General features: G+C 41.9%; 1 protein-coding gene across 1 annotated transcript in view; it reads left to right on the forward strand.

Moving 5' to 3' along the window:
• Positions 1–2179: 2179 nt before the first annotated feature.
• The window catches only part of BAIAP2L1 (BAR/IMD domain containing adaptor protein 2 like 1), a 32883-nt gene continuing 17235 nt past the window's right edge, over positions 2180–17827 (forward strand). The window contains exons 1-3 of the mRNA XM_059484730.1: positions 2180–2369; positions 10467–10542; positions 13222–13308. Of these exons, the coding sequence (XP_059340713.1) occupies positions 2319–2369; positions 10467–10542; positions 13222–13308 (214 nt within the window). The 5' untranslated portion in view covers positions 2180–2318. The remainder of the gene's footprint in view (positions 2370–10466; positions 10543–13221; positions 13309–17827) is intronic.

Genomic DNA, 17827 nt, shown 5'->3' on the forward strand with positions numbered 1-17827 from the left:
TGGTTATTTTTATTTTAATCTGGAGATAGATGAAATAATCATTACCCCAAATTAAGGATTCTGGCCTGTTAGCTTCATTTCCCACTTAGGTATTCCTTGAAGACTGTTTTTTCTAAGTTTCTTTTCTCCATAGCTTTACAAGTGGTATAATACCATATTATTTATTTTCATCTTTATTTTCCTTTTTTTTTTAAATAATGAACAGCTCTAAAAACACACAAAAAAAGATTACCTAAAAACCCTAAAAAAATGTATGCACAGAAAGACTACACAAACAAATATCAAAGAGCATACCAAAGACCAAAGGTCATACACAGAAGTAGGAAATTCAGTAGAACTTTGAAATATTTACATCTGCTTACAAGGTAAAAAGAAAGACCTTTACAAATGTATATTTTGAAATGCTGAGAATTCCCACAACGTGTTAAGTGTAACAACTTAAAAACTTCTACCTAAATAAATTATCCATATTGTTTCTGTCTGATATGCATACTCCATTTACACTCACACTGTAATCTACTGTGACTGAACTGAGCAAGCCAGCTGGAAACAAACACCCTGAATCCTGGGTGAGCTCCCAGAGCTGCACAGCACTCAGAGGACAGAGAAACGCTGTGCCCCTAACAGGAATAAAACACTCCCAGCTCCTTTAGCAGGAATCAGGGAAGGAAAAGTCCATTTCTGCATCTCCCTTTGGGTACCTGCTCCCTGAAATTTGACCAGCCTATTAGGGAGCAATATGCTTTTCAGGCACTGGCATATGGTTAACACAAAAGTTGGTAGCACCCAGTCTGTTTCCAGAGTTGTAACAAACTCTGCAGACAAAAGACATGGGCATAAACAGTGTGACTCTTCCTGCCATGCTCAGGCAAGCAGCCACATCACATTTGACAGGGCTGTTTGTACAAGCAAACAGGGCTTAGAGGGAACATGAGTCGTAGACTAGGGCCCAAACCAATCCATTATGGCCATAGGATAACATTATAAATTAAACTGAAAAGCAATTAACACCATACATACCAGAAGTCTGTAAAGACCTCAGCTGGGAGTATGAAGTCTCCTGAAACCCCCTTTCTGCCCAGCATTTTGGCTACATTCTAGAGAACACCTTACCACCTCAGATAGTAAATTGTAATTCTAAAGGCACCTCCACTTGCTCAAAAACATTTTTGCAGCTCTCAAAACTCCATAACAGCTTCCTTCCTCTCCAGAGTCCAATATCTAGGATTCTGATCCAAGTCCAGTTTTTTATTGCTGTGATAAAGTGAGGGAAACAGAGGTAAAGACAGCGACCAAGAAAAGGGCAGCCAGCGTGTGAGGAGGGCAATTACACCTCACACACTCGATACCCAGCACCATAACCTACTTATGAAGGTTATGAAATTCCCACAAAGCCCTTCAAGATAGTGCCTGTATTATTTTATCAGAAAGATATTCCAACTGGCATACCTTAATCTCACAATCTGGACAATTTATGGTCCACAAATATTTACAGCTTCCCGCAGCCTTCCTCACCACCCCTCTCCATGAAGGACTTGTAAGTCAGTTGACAGAGGAGACATGACTGAGGGCAGTGTGTTATTGGGTGTGTATTTAAAACAAATAGAAAACTTCAGTGTGGAGCAGGAAGCTCGGGCAGTGCACTAGACCAGGACTTGGGGAAAAAATATTTGTGTCCATTCCTGAGGAATGGGGGTCTCAGGAATGGGGGTCTCCCCTCTCTGCTCTCCCTCAAGAGGGCTGCTGTGGAAGGAAGCAGGGGGATCACCCCTCACCGCACTACCATCACCGGGGCTACGCTAATTCATCCTGATTAATTAATTCCTACAGAACCCTCACTGAATTGCTGGGAGGAAAAGTTTACCTCCGGCTTCTCGGGGCACTTGGAGCAGAGCTGCCTCCTCAGAGGGTTTCCTTCCACACGGCCCGGGCCGGGCTTTGGCAGCGGGGCAGGGGCTCCCAGGAGGGGAGGAGGATGAGGATGGGGATGAGGATGGAGGCGGCGCTCGGCGCGGGCGGTGGCGGCTCAGGTAGGGGCGGTCCGAGCGCTCCGCCCGCCCCGCCCGGCCGAGCCGAGCCGAGCCGAGCCGAGCCGAGCCGAGCCGTGCCCGCCGAGCCGAGTGCGGCGATGCGAGCCCGGCCCGGCCCTCCCCGCCCGCCGAGCCAGTCCTGCCGCGTCGGGAGCGGCGGCGCAGGGCCCGCCCCGGCGGCGCTGTCCGGCTGGTTCCGCAAGTTTCTGACACTTGGCGCCCGGAACGCGAGGCTGCGCTGCGCTGGGGCCGGGGCGCTCCGCAGGACTGAGCTCTCCCGCCGGCACCATGTCCCGGGACCCCGAGGAGGTGAACAGGCTGACGGAGAACACGTACAAAGTGAGTGCGGGCCGGGGACGAGGCTGCCCGGCCACCTTTGCCCCGGGGGCCGCGGGGCAGCCGCGGCTCCTCACGCGGAAACGCAGCGAACTTTTATCTTTTTTTCCTCTTTACTTTCTTTCCTTTCTCCCTCTCTCTCTCCTTTTTTTTTTTTTTTTTTCTTCTTCTCTTTACTTTTTTTCTTCTTTTCTTGTCTGGTTCCCCCCCCCCCCCCCTCCCCCGCCTTTCTCCTTCTTTTCCCCGCTCCCGGGTTATCCCGTCCGGCCGCTCCCCCTGCCCGCAGCCCCCGGGCGGGCACGGCCGCGGCACCCCCGGGACAAGGCGGCTTCCAGACCGGTTCCTGCCTCTCCAGCAGGCTCGGTTCGGCAGCCAGCCCTAAATCCCTCCGTGTGTTTTGGGGACAAGGTGGTTTGGCGATCCTGGTGGTTGTGGTCCTCTGCTTGAACCGTTTCTCCATACGGGCCAGCGCCTAAAAATGGCTTAACGCTGAATTAAGTTGCTTGCCAGGGTCCCGAGCTGATAATCAGATTTATGATGGTGCGCCCTAGCACTGCCTCAAAGTGCCGACTGCTGTGGGGAGTTCAGTTCATGTTGGGAAGTTTTAAATTTTCCAAAATGCCTTGTTATTTGTACAATTAAAAATATTTTGTTTATGGGCACCAGACATTTGTTCTGAATTCTTTCTCCCTATAAACACACTCTTTCCAAAACGCAGCAATTCTAATTAAGGGACAAACTCCCTTGAGAATCATACTTTTGGTTGGGTAGTGAAGTAACCCATAGTTGCATCTGTAGTCCTCATTCTGTACAGTGTGTTGTACCAGAGAAAGCACTCAAATTTGCATGATTGAATGCATTTGCAAATTTAACTTACAGCTGCACTGCACTTGTAGCTTTGAGCCCTAAGGAAAGCTTTCTGGTGGATTGTTCTATTTCATTATTTACTAAGTTTTTCTGGTTTATTATCAAATGTTTTCCTATTTCTGAAGATGTTGTCATCAGTATTTAAAGGTTTCCAAAAACATTTACTAGGAGAAAATTTTACTTTTGTTGTTCTTCAACACACATTTAAGTCAACTATACCCCTCCCTTTAAGTAGTCCAGTTATATTGGGGTCACGTTGTATTTGCTGTTTACTTTCTTTGGACTTCGATATCAAATTCATGCAAAACTACTGAAAAAAATGAGGTTGTCTGGGTATAAATTTTGTCCTCTAGAACCAGAGCAGATAATCTAAATAGTCTGCTGCTTATTGGTATCAGTTACGTTTGTGGCAAGGCCATAAGCAAACATAAATTCCCCTCTCAGAAGAGCACCCTGTAAATACTGGCTCACAGAGGAGAAACCTGGGAAGTTGACTGTTCGGGGCTGTGCCAACAAAGGAATGCTCTACTCTGTCTATTGACTTCCAGAATGCAGTCAAAACAGTTTTACAGAGGAGAGGAGAGGTCTCCTGTGTATTTTAATGGGTATAATTTAAAATAGTCTTTAAAGGAATAAGAGACCTCTAAATAGTAAAACCTTCCCTGTTATTCAGTACTTATTTCCTGGGAAAGTTTGCTATTTAGTTTTGTTTTCTCAACTAATTCAAAGGGGTCTTTAAGATCGAAATAACCAGGAAAACCACAAAGGAATACAAAGTTAATGTTGACATTGTGATGAAATGTCTCCTCTGTAGGTATTTTGAGAGGTCTGGCATGTTGCATCACATAGCTCGTACTCACAGGCCTGGAAACCCTCCTGCCCTGCCCTCATTAAAAATTGAAACTTTATCCAGATAAGGTATAAAGGCTGCTTCAGATAGAGGATGGATTCAGGGTCCACTTTAAAGCACTTATTTCTCCATCGAAGTTGAAATCTTGAAAACAGTTGGTCACCCTTTAGGGGCAGGGAGCAGGAGCCTGTGTATTCAGCACTGGCTGGGACTGTAATCACAGCTCCCCCATGTAAAACAAATGAACACCTCTTTGTGCTGTGCTCCAGCCTGAGTGGAGAGTGTGCTCTCCTTTGTTCAGCACTTCTGCCCCTGCCTGTGCCATCCCAGCAGGGCCCTGTCTGAAACACCGTGCTGGGATGGTAAAACCCAGAGCCCTGCTTGGGCTTCTCCTACCTGTAAGAAAGGCTTGGTCTGGGGAAAAACCAGTTCAGTGCAGTGCAGCGATGCCATCTGTGCTGCAGGACCAAATACAGGCTTTAGACTTCTCAAAAAAAATCAAGTTTTGGGTGACCTGGAAAAATAATAGAAAATTAAATTTAATACCTTGCTGGCCTGCTATTTTCGGGGGGGTGGGGGAGCGTTGTGTGATATTTTTTCCTTCTTTCTTACAGTGCTAATCCACTGGATTTATTAAATACCTAGTAACCTGTGTTATACAAAGCTTCAAAATATATTTACAGAAGTCATCAGGTGGCTGAGTAATGCCGTTTTATTTTTATCTTGTTCTTCCTTTCTTCTGGCAACAACACCACAAAGTGAATACCTCAATGTTTTCCAGCTAACCTGACTAAATAAACAGCATAATTCACAAATGTGTGTGCACACACCAAAACCAGGGCTGACATTTACCCTTTATGTAAGATCTGGAGAATCACTCTAATGCATGATAGGAATGGCACGTGCACAATGAAGCCCAAGGGTGTGGGAGCCTATGACTAAAGAGGGCCAGAGCCTCCTCCTGCCAAGGAGCTGCTGAGAGCTTCCCTGGTATGACACTGCCCTGCCCTGGCAGCTCCCTGTGGGGACGGGGGACACTGTGGGACCCCCTGACACTCAGATGCTCACCCCAACAATGTGGTTGTGTGTGGCTGTGTCCCTGCAGCCTGCACAGGTTTTGTGCTGTAGGTGGGGAAAGCTGTTTGGCATCCGGCTGTGACACACAGAGTGCAGGGGAAAGGGGACAGGGCAGGAAAGTGCAGAGGTGCAGACCTGTCCTTCTGCCTGGATGGGCCAAGGGCTGGGCAGGCAGCTCACGGTGTTCCTGTGGAGTGGGTGAGGTTTCCAGAGATCTTGATAATGGCATTATTTTTGCTGCTTATCTTGGATCTAAGATATATCTCTCCGTATTCAAGTGAATCGTACCCAGAAAGTTTGATTATCAACCAAAGCACAATTAAAAAAAACCCAAAACACCTCCTTCGCCCAAAAAAACTACTTTGTGCTCCCCAGAGGCATTGAGATTTTGGTAGGCTATATTGTTTTATCACAGAAATAGATCTGATAAATTCAGTTTAAAGTCCTAAATTCCATGTTTCTGTATTTTAAAAAGACTCACAGTTATATTAAGCTGCTGGATTTATGTATCAAACTTCAAATTCACCAATGGTCCCAGCACAAGCTGCAGTCAGGCTGTTGCTTTGCATCCCTGCATTATAAATCTGACTAGGGGGAAGAGGAGCCTTTGGGAGTTTGTATAAAATCCAGTTCTTCCTCAGTACAAATGATCTCTTCTGCCCTTATTTAGAGTTATGCCTACTTGAGGTCTATCCTTGGGCATGTGTTCATAACCTGGAAAGGTTTGTATTTGAAACACCCTGATGGATGATGTATTAATGTTTCTCTTAAACAAGAAATGTTCCACCAAGACGACTAATACTTAGTCATAAGAATTAGTCTTTTTGAATAAACACTGGCATCTTGATTTAGTCTTTTCCATTCTGTTAAACCTGTTCTAAAATATTAAACTAACATACATATGGGATATCTTAGCATGAGATGTGCCAAGGGCTCAACTGTGCCCTTCTGAAAACTGCATTATGAATTTCAGGAGCTAAAGGAGGAGATGAAATGTATAAATGCTTCAAGTGCAGTAGAGCACAGTGTTATTTCCCGTTTGTACACCTTTTGAATCTTCTCAAGGAGGGGAGGGGTCTCAGACATAGTGTGGCAACACTAGGGACTTCTTAAAAAATTAACTCTTGTTCAATTTGAGAAATAACAATTGTAACCAAATCACCAGTAGCTATACAGAGCTTAGCTATGAATAGCTATAGTGATGGTAATAGGAGTGAGGGTAGACATCAAGATCTACTTTTCTCTGGTACTTTTCTAATTTCAGAATTCTACCCAAATACTTTGTAATTCACTCTTGCAAGAGTGCCTGCAGGATGTAAACTTGCAACTGCAGGGAGCCTATGCATTGTTTAGTTGTGTTCATACCTGCTGAGCTATTGTTCAGTGAGGTGTGTCTTTAAGTAAAAAGCAAAGCTGAGCATTTACAGGAAGGCACTTTTACAATGGCTGTCATTTGGTTTGAAGATTAGCCTTGTTTATGTGACGATCAGGAACTGCGGAAGGTTTAATACCCACACACAACAAGTGGAAATTCAGGGCTTCTTCCTCTTCAGCCAGCTCCCTGCTACCAGGCTGGATAACTCACACTGGTTTTATGTGGTGGAAGGAACACAGCAACTCTTACAACAGATTCTCTGAGGATTTAATGACTCAAACCACCAGAATAGGTTTCTCTTATGCTTTTTTCCCTTGGAAGGTCGCTTTTGCCAGCTCTGAAGGTCTCTGCATAAAAGATGTTTCCAGTTGCCTGTTTTGTAAATGTTTCCCTTTATTTCCATTCATCCTAAATAATAGAAAGCTGTAGGATCTGATCATGTGCCTCCTCTTCTCGTTAATTATTCTGTTCATGAGAGGTAGTGTGTCACTGGAATATAGGACACACGATTGACAATTAGGAGGCCCTGTTTGTGCCTCACTCTATGGGCAAATGATGTGTTGTGAACCACTTTATCCCTCTCAAGCTCTCTCTCACTTTGTGATGTTTATTTGGATTAAGACAAAGGTTTTATTTGCATGTCCTTGTACACCAAGGCAAATAAAAATACTGTTATTTTCTGAGACTTTTGACAATTTTAAGTTCATTGTTCTCCTGATGAGAAATTTTTCTCTGTTCCTCTGTCCTCCTTTTTGAGAAGTTTTGAGGTCTGACTTTATTGTGTGACTTGAAATTTTGCACTGGTGTTCAGTCCCACTCATTTTTGTGACCTTTTCATTGGACTAAAAGAGAAGCTATAAAACTGTAAGACAAGGTAACAAAAAGTAGCTGTACAAATTGATTGGAGTTGCACTTGTCCCCTATAACTTCTGAAGTTGAATAAAATACTACAGTAATTTTAATTTATCTGAAATGTCTTGGTAATATCAAATCTACACCTCATTCTGAAGAGGGAGTTGCCTGTGACAGTTTTGGTAAAGTGCTGTAGATACTTCTCCTGGACTTCAAAGACAGCCAATGGTTACCTGTGGCTAACTGTATTGAAGGACCACTAGAAGCATGGCCAGGTTTTTTGTTTGCCTTGGGAATCTAGTCTTCAGTAGAAAGGAAGAAGATCACACATTATGCTTTTTTCCTAATGCATGAAAGGGAAATAATCTGAGAATTATTTCATCAGGTCATCTTGGAGACGTGGCAGGGGGGTCAGGGAGAGTTTAGTTTTTCTATTAAACACAAACCCTTGATTGAGATGAGCCTTGCCCAGTGCTGGGAGGATCAGCTGATCCCCATAAACCAAACTGGGAAACCAAGACTCCAAAGGGGAATTTCCATGCCGAGGTTTTTGCCGTTTCTGGGGCGTTCACATCCAGGGGCTGGCTCTGCTGACAATCAACCTCCGTGGCCTGAAACCCTTCCAGAGCCTGCCTGGGCTGCAGGAGGAAAGATCCACGAGCTGTGCTTCTTCCAGCAGCTGCAGGCACTGCCCGTAAGCTGTTTCCTCACCTTTCCCAGTGGTTTTTTGTGCACCTTGAGCAGGTGTGATGTCCTGGAGCTCTCCCTCTGTGTTCCACTGGACCTGCTGTGTCTGTAGTATGGTCTGTGTGTGCTGTACACAAACACCTGCTCTGGGGCAACAGGTCCGGTGACAAACAAGAGCTGCTGCAGAGAGAGGAGCTGTTAAGGGTAATTTTATTGGGGTTTGTTCACTTCCTCCTGAATGAAAACAACTGACACAAGTGCAATCACGGGTTTGAAATCTGAATTAGAAGATGTCAGGGAAACTGGAATCTTTACCCCTGAATGCTTAAGACAGTCATTCCAAAAATCAGTACTTCAAGGCCAATAATTATCACGTTATTCTTAGAATTCTGGGGAAGGTGGCAATAAGGGGTTTTACTCTGTAATGTTTTGTTTTGAGGAATAGGGTTAGTATAGGCAGAATCTTTCAAGATTATTTTCAGTATAGAGTGGCAATTCAAGGTGGCATTGAGATTCTTACTTGCCATGGACACACCCCATCATGATACATCTTTTTTTCCCAATATCCTTGAACATACAGGACTCTTTATCCTGAAACAATCCCCTAATTCATTTTTTTTTTTTTTCCTTGTGATTCATTGACTCCATGTAAGTCAACAGACACCGTCTTTAGTACACAGCTGGGAAGAAATAGCAAAAAGTTGGAATAGGAAGAAACAACTTTCTCCTTGGAACAAGTGTCTCACAGTCAGAGTGCCTCAGCAAGGAGGAGAGCAGCAGCCACAGCAGCAACACTGACAGCAAATTCCAGAGCTGGGGCAGGAGGAGGGATGTTCCCAGACACCAGAGCCTGAATATCCATCCTGTTGGGTTGTTAGAATAGCCCTTGGCATTGTTGGCTCCACCTGAAACAGCTTTCCCAAATGATTTCTGGATGTGGTTTGTGAGTTAACACAAATCAAGGGCCTGGGGACAATAGCTGGTTTGTTTGCAGTGATTGCATTTGGGTGGGTGAGAGTTTAATGGGACAGACCAGAAAACAATCCCAGTTGCATTTAATTTGTACACAAAGGCAGTGAGGCCAGATATTGTTCTGTGGCTGCTTTTGATGTAATTTATGCTATACTAGTATTGGAATCTAATAGTTTAATATATATTTTTAAATATCTGTATTTTCACTCTATATGACTGTTAAAGTGTTATTGGACTTATTCCTTCACTTTTTATGTTCAGCAGAATCCAGGTATAGTGCTGTCTTTGAAAAATAATAGAATTCTGTCTGCATGGCCTTGCCTGAAAACAGACAAATGTGACAGTATTGCTGTTCTCTTTGGGTCCACCTGTGTACTAAACATAAATATTTTCATTCTGTTAGTAGTACAACAGACAAAAGCTTGATAGTATTTCACTTGTCTGGAGTCTTGTATTTCCTGTAAACAGAAAGCATCTGTTTTGAATTCCTTGAACCTGACAGTTCTGCTGTGTGAACAGCAGTGAGTGGTGTCGTAAAAGTATTGCCATAAAAATAGTAAGAATAACTGAATGGTGTCTACAGGAATCTCATTATCTTCTTTTCATGGCACTATAATTTCATAGAGTGCCATAGATGTCAGAGCCATAGATTTGTTAGGAAGATTCTGGGGAAAGGAGGTCCAGAATCTGCAGGTTGTAGAATTTGCTGGGAATGAGAGCAGTCCTGCCTGGAGCTGCTGGATTTCAGATTCTGGTTGTTTCAGCCAGTAATTGTATTTGACAGTGAAAGCAGCTGCAGTGGATTTTTTCCCCCCCTTCTATTTAAATAAGGTCATCATTTTCATTTTCTTTCTGAAAAAAAAAACATGGCTTTGCACAAATTTCAAACAAAAAACACAGCAAAAAATCCCAAAATGGCCAATTTCCCTAAATGCATCTGTAACACAGAAACCACAAAGAATATGAACCAGAAATCTGGTGAAATTTTTCTTCTTTTCTTTTCTAGCATTTTTTAAAGTTTAGAACTCAAATCTTGAACCACTGTCAGAAAGTTGTCTGAATTTATAAAACAATTAGTGGATAAAGGTTTTTCTCTCATTCCAACATTACCTACCATGGAAGATGACCTTGCACAAGCTTTGATCACACACTTGATATCCTTTTCTATTATAAAGAGCCAGACTCCTTGTTACCCCCTGTTGCATTAGTTTATCTTTTTTTCCCTCCCATTTGTTGATATTAAATGCTGAGTTTTTTCTCCCTTCCATCCTTTGTTTACCTGTGTCTCTCAAATCCTCCAATTTTCATCCATCCATGGCCTTCACAGTTGTGAACTAGCCCTGAGTGATACTGAGGTTAATACTGTCACCCACCGTGGAATTGCCTTGGTTATAACACAAATTTTGTTTTCTTTCACTAGAATGTTATGGAACAGTTCAATCCCGGGCTGAGGAATTTAATAAATCTGGGGAAGAATTATGAAAAAGCTGTTAATGGTAAGTTTTCCAGGTGCTGCATTTAGAAAGAATGTTTAATTCCCATTGAAATGTGCATATTGGATATGAGGGTTGTGTATGTAGGCTTAATTCCTAAGGTGAACTTTGGATGTGTTTAATTAAGAGGGAAAAAACCCCAACAAGCACAAATAAACAAATATATGCACCTTCTCTCCAGCCTTTTGGGGTTTTTCCACTGTCCTGGAGAAGTTGCATCACAAACACTTAAGCACAGAGCTCCTGCAAAATAAACTGAAAGTGGGTTTGAGTAACTCACATTGGAATAATCATTTTAAAAAACCAAAGTTATGTAAATTAGGTGTTATTTTTTTTCTCTGAAAATACCTTGCAGAGATATTTCACATTCTTAGATCTGTTCCTGCTCACCTACACATATCACTACTTAAGTAACCCTGAGAACAGAACAATGGGAATTAGTTCAAGTTGCAGGAGTGGATTGATTTGTTGTTGTTGTCCATACTGATCCTGATGCTATCTTTTTCACTGAGTCAAAATCAGAATGAATTTGAATTTGAATCTAAGGACCAGTCTCTCCAACATTTTAGAATATAATTGACTTCACAGAAACAATCCAAGTAGGGCTTTCCAGGACTGGGCTCCAGACTGCCAGAGCCTGCACTGTGGGACCTGTCAGAGCCTGCTCCATTTCCCCATGCAGACCTGTCAAACTGCTTGATACCATATTAAAACCATGTAAAATCTCTCTAATTTTGCCTCACTCAAGCCTGTGGCACATCAGTCCTCTGAGAAATGGGATCCTGCAGAAGTAGTGCTTAGCCAGACATTGAAATCTCTCTTCATGCAAATTTTAGACCTGGCTTGAGAAAAAGATAAAACCAAAGCCTGCTGGAGATGAAAATAGGGAAATGTTGACTTAATTGTGGCAGTGCTTAACGTGATGGATTAACATGTGGTTACCTAGTACCTGACCTTAGGAATTACAGGTAGTACCAGAAGGAATAACAAGTGTTTTCATATTCATTTGAAATATCTCTATACCAGTTTCTGCTTTTCACACACCTTGCTGTTGATATGTTACATTTGGGCTCTTGTTACATCTGCCTTCAAGCCTAGCTGATAAGGCACATCTAGCATGAATGCTTAATTTCCAATGAATATTTACAGTGTTGCAACAACTGTTGCAAAGTCATCTTTGGACTCCCATAAATTGGTAATCTTTTCACCATCAGCTCTGAGTGGTGTAAATAGATCTGTAACAAGGAGTAAATACTCTGTTGCTAATCAAACACTTTGCAGCTTACCAAAAAAGTTGGAGTATGCTGACAAAGTACATAAAACTTACAAGAACTCCAGATATGTTTATAATGTATTTTTCTACACTTTGAGGACAAAAGGTCAAAAAACCTTTCCTTTCTGTAGAAATAATTTATATTCCATAGTGGTGAAGGGACTAGCAAGCAGGGCTCTTGATTTAGCTTGGGTAGCACAGGGAACATCACACATTTCCTTCCTTTGTAAGGGCTTGTATTAGGAGAAAAGAGTGACTTGGGGCTGTCTTGAAAAAAACACAGATAGGAAGAGTTGGACTGGCATCAAATCCTCTTGAGCAGGTGGCACACTGCTCCACCAGCAGCACCAGGATAATTCTGCTCAGAAAGTTTGAACACAGAGCACCCGTGAGACAGAGCTTAGACAGAAATCACCCTTTCTAATGCAACAGCCTCAAAGAGAATCTGTGTTTGATTTGGAAAATTTTCAGGCTTCTCGGTGAATATACTGTTATGCAACCAAAGATGTCACCTTGCTAGTAAAAGCTATAAAATACAGACCTGTAATTGGCAATTATATTCCTCTCAGGAAAAAAAGCATTCAGAAGTCAACAGTGAGGCTCTGCTTGACTTTCACTTTAGGTCAAGAATGTACTACTACAAGAAAATTGTGACAAATAACTTCAATAAGTTATTTTTCACATTAAAGCTTGCCAGTTTGTCCTTGTTCCTTATTTTCTTTGTGGTGTGCAGATCAGTTCTAGGCACTGAAGAGGCACAGCAGCCGCTGTGGCTCTGTTCCCTGTGTGAGGTGTTTCTCCCGCTGGCCTCCCTGCAGCTCCAATCCCCACATTTCTGTGTTCATTCCAGTGAAACTGGCTGTACTGTTTAAATCAGCCCTGACCAGGAAATGATTAACTGGGAATCACTGAAACCTCGTGGTGTATACTATTGGTTCCTGCTTTAGAGGGACAGGATGATTTGTTTCTGAGGGGCTCCCGGGACAGCTGCAGGTCCCTGGTGTTGTGGCCAGTTGCCATTTCCCTGCTCTGGCTCAGCACTTATAGCAGTTTGGGATTGCAGTTTGGGTTTTTCCAAGAGTTTTCTCTGTACCAAGGAACTTTGCTGTGTCCTGACCAGTGGCTTATGGCTAAGGCTGGATGCCTGTGGGTATGCAGGGAGGCTGGAGCTAAACAACAGGCTGAAATTTCATTAATGTATTCTGGAGTTCTGTCTTTGTTTCCTGGTGTCACACATCAGCAGGGAGCTTTGGTAACCTTCTCTGACAGAAGGAGTTCCTTGTAGCCATGTACCCCTCTCTTACTCTGTGCTCTGGATGACACGATTTCATAGGTTCATACATTAATAAAAATTGAAGATATTTTGATATTTTTTTTTAACAGTTATGTTTTTTTTCACTCACCCCCAGGTATGGTAGTGGCTGGAAGAGCATATTATGATAGCCTTGCAAAGATTGGGGACATATCAGCAGATTCTCCAGTTTCTAAAGAATTAGGTAAGTGAAAACTCCTTTTTTACATTACTCCAAAGTATAACCTTTAGTTTTGCTTTCCTGCTGGCAGCTCACAGAACAAATGTGAAGTAGATAAGGATCAGTTAAAGTATGTTCTACTTTTATATAACACGGGTGGAAGGGATTAGATGCCTTTAAGGCATATTATTTCTCAAGACTCTTACAATGTTTTGACAAATTTAGCTCTTTTTTCTCTCCTTTGGTGAATATATCTTCATATGCATTCAAAATCATGTATTTTTATGCTCATATAATTCTAAAGTAAGTACCAAAAACATATATCTTGATTTTTAGTGCAGAGGTGAATGTTGAAATACTTTTGCAACAGAATATTGGTGTGATAAGTCCTCATGTACAACAGCAGTTCTACACTAAAACAATTTTCTGGTTGAGTGTCATTGTGAAGGGTTCAGTTTTACTTCACTACTTTTGATCAAGTGTATCACTAGAAGTTCTCAGGTGCATTTATATTTATTTTCTACTTGAGCTTTTGAAAGAGAAACTGTAGACTCAAAGACAGATTCATTTTACATTAATATAAATCCACTTTAAGTTCTATACTCTCTGAAAATAATTTCTGAATATTTGAAAGATCAGCAGCAGCAATTGACCTTGACAACTTCAATTCTGTAGGCTGAGCAGCATAATTGCCACACTGGGCAAGAGAGTACAAAGTATTTGTGATATTTCTGACAAAAGGTTCTCATGTCACTGCAAAGCAAATAACTGGAACCTATACTGCAAAGAATAAACATTTGTATAATGCCTTCATTTGCTGTTGACAAAAATAACTTGATGATGTGTCTTGCCTCTGAACTTTTGATTTTGGGCAATGTAGGACCCTTCCCGGGATGGATCTCCTCCTGTAACTCACCGTAATTTGTTAATTCACCTGATTACCATGGATGGGTTAAATTTTTTTCATATCTCTGGAGAAGTAGAATTGAGGGGGCAAACCCCTGCTGAAGAGTGGGCCCTGGTTTCTGTGTGGCTGCTGCATTTTCGTGGTTTGCTCTGACAGCACTGGTGGGTGAGTGCTGAGGGCTGGGAGTGGTGGAACAGCAAACAGGGCAGAGCAAACAGTCCCGACAGCAGCTCCTCTGTTTGCTCTGCAGGCTGTTTACAGAAAGCAGAGCTGCTGCTGTCACACTATGGAACAGTTAAAAGAAATGGCTGTGCAGAGTCTTATGAAATAGCAGAAAAGGCACAATTACAGTTTTTGCAATCAAGCAGTTGGTCAGATGCATGGAAATGACTGATCTATAATTTGTCACTGTGGGACATTGTCTGCTTATTTGGAAATATTATCATTGGGTAATCTTCTGCTGACTTCTGAAAATAGCTGGTTTGCCCTATTATTTGGGACAACACAGAATTATGATTGAGAATGTATTTTTGTTTAGCTATAGATTCCATCCTGCAATTACAAATATTTTTCAAAATTTGTAATACCATATTGAGAAAACATGGCCTTCTTCCCTCCTTTCTGTTCACCTGCTGCTTTAACTGTTACTACAGAAAAATCTATTTTTCTTAAGGCAAACAGCAACCCTGGATTTCTTCCAACACACTTTCTGATGGAATACTTAATTTAGAGATAAGGAAAGTCAATGAATGCTGGAAAAGGCAGGATAATGTGGTTAGAAGTCTGTGACAGATCATTTGCATTTTCAAGAAAAAGTCTTACAAGTTCTGAAGCTGGGTTACAATATTGGACTATTTACCAAAGAAATATGATACACCCAGGTGTCTCTAAAAGTATCTGCTTGAGAAGAAAAGTATTTACCGTACACTTTGGTGTTTTAATTATTAAAACATCATTGCAGTGCATGCTGAGCAGTATGGGGTGTGTAAGGACAGATCAAACTTTGCCCGTTCTGACTCCAGGGGAGCTGCTGCAGCCCCCGGTGCAAATCTCATCCAGGAATTCCTTTAGACCTGCCAAAACACAAGTGGTTGACCACTAGCAGCTCTGTCATGCATAATACTTCTGTTATCTCTGCCAAATTAGAGGTGGTTTCACAGTTCAAACCCAAACCTGCTGGGTGACCTAGAGTGCATTCACTGCCAATGTGATGTAAAGATTGGTATCAAACCACAGCCAATCCTTCCTCCCCACAAGGAAACACAGATCATGGGCTTCTGACATGAGACAGTAAAAGCCCCACAGCAGGGGACAAGCAGAAATGGAATTGAAATAAAGGAGATTTTTTTGAAGTAGAGGGTGGAAAGCAGAGAGGCTGGAGAAGTCATGGGGAAAAAAATCAAGTAAAAATGCTAGAAATCCTTTCTTCTGTTGAATGAGATTGGAGCAGAAGAGGGAAATGAGATTGAAAAGGAAATCTGGATATTCCAGCTGATTCAGAGCTTTTGTACTAAGTATCTCTGTCTTTCAAGTCTGGTTGAAGCTCTCTGCATTATTTTAATACAGAATAATTTAAGCAAATTGAGGAAGTCGAAGAATGTGCTGCAGTCATAACACAATCCTTATGAATAAGGGATGAGTTGATTGAGTCAACATTTTTTCTAATTTTGTATTTCCCTAAATTTCTGAGCTTGTAGTCCCTCAGACTTGGCAATGAGCATTAAAAGAACAGAATCTGAATTTATGTGCTTCAAGCTATTCTGCAATATGGAATTTGCATACCTCTTTTCCTAGGCACCTTTTGGAAATCCCTCTAGGAACAAAAGATAGAAAACAAGAAATTGCATGTTTAAAAATGTTAACATTTCATACTATTCAAATTTCAGCATACCACACCAGCACAAAATGCTGTGTTTCAATAATGCAATAAAATAAATAAACCAATTTCACACAGACACTTCACCATGTTGTTAAAATAGTAACTTTCACATGTTGCTGATTGTTTTTGTCTTGCCCAAAACACAAAGACTTGTCAGGCTTTGTCATGTCAATTTTTAGTGCTTATAATGTAAATAAAATCTCCTCTAGTAACACGGGCTGTCCCTGTAGGCTTCACTTGCACAAGGAATTGGGAAGTTATTTCCTGCTTGCCTGTGGAATTCTGCTTCTCCTATCTTCCCAACTATCTCCTCCAGCACCTGACAATCATTGTAGCTACATCTCATTTTATAGTTTGGGTGTAAAGTCCCACTCAGTTTGTTGTGTAGCAACGGTATCTACAGCAGTCACCCACAATTACATTATGGATCTGCACCCAGAGCTTGTTGCTCAAGAATTAAGGAGTGTAAACTATTAATTGCTTGTCCAAATAGAAGAAGAAAGAAAAATATTGCATTGCATGGTTTTAATCAATGGAACTAAATAGCAGAAGATCAGTATGTTAATAGAACAATCAGAGGAGACAAAGGTCTCTCCTAATCCAACCAAGACTGATAATTTATTTAAAGATTACTCTGGTTTATAGGCTTGTTTTTATAGTTGCATTGTGTTAAAATTTAATTGGAAACAGGTATGCAGGAGCTTATGCTCATCTGCAGTCTAAAATGTAAGAATTTGGGAAAAATTTTTGGTTCCCTTCAGAAGAATTCTTTTGGTTAAAAACCACTACAAATGATCTAGAGAAGCAAGTATTGAAGTCAAAGATTGCTCTTTGTTGTAGCAGTCACAAGATAGAGAGAGGAGGGGAGAAAAACCCAAAACTGCTCATGGTGCACAGAGGAAATGGAATTCTTTCCTGACAGAGGATGAGCCCTGAACTTGATGTTCCTCTCAAGCACAAAAGAACAGACTGTTCTTCAGGTTAAAAGATAGGATTTGAAAACATTCATAAAACACTTTTGCCTGTCAACTGGTGTAATTTTAAAAGTCTCCATAACTTTGTCCACAACTGTCAAGCTTGTGTCACTCTCACTAGTGAGAAAATCAAGCAGAAAAATAGAAAATCCCATGGTTTAGGATGAATGATGCTAGCTCAGCTTCCATTAAATAAAAAGGGGAGGGAGGAGAGTTGCTGGCTTACTTTAACACCTATACATTGACCCTGTCAGCTGGAATCCTATTTCACTTGGAAAGATGACACCGGGCACTCTTCCCTTCTCCAGCTCATTTCAGCTGGAGGAGAAATCTGCCATCCCTGCCATCCTGCCCGCCTCAGTGCATCCATGGCATCCCTGCATCCCAGTGTGCTGCCTCTGGGATGGATCGTGCTGGCCAAAAAGGAGAGGGAAGTGTGCCAGCAGCTGCAGAACCTTTAGCGCCTCATCTGGTGGAAACTTCTGGGAAACCCGCTGAGAGGCTGCAGTTTAAGTAGTTAGAATCAGGCCAGCTTTTCCTATGGAGCATTAATAAAAGAGTATTCTGCTATATTTATAATGGAATTTCATATGAAGAAGCCACTCCATTCCTGTGCTATAAAAGGAAACTACACAGAGAGCTGTCTTGAAAGGGAAATACAAAGTATTTGTGGGGTTTGACAGGAATAGGGTTTTGTATCTTCCAGTTATACAGTAACATTCCAGGCTTGTGCAATACAAACCTCCAGTCTGCTAAAAGAATGGAGATGAGCCAGTCTTGGGT

This window comes from Ammospiza nelsoni, chromosome 17, assembly GCF_027579445.1.
Source record: "Ammospiza nelsoni isolate bAmmNel1 chromosome 17, bAmmNel1.pri, whole genome shotgun sequence".
Taxonomy (NCBI): domain Eukaryota; kingdom Metazoa; phylum Chordata; class Aves; order Passeriformes; family Passerellidae; genus Ammospiza; species Ammospiza nelsoni.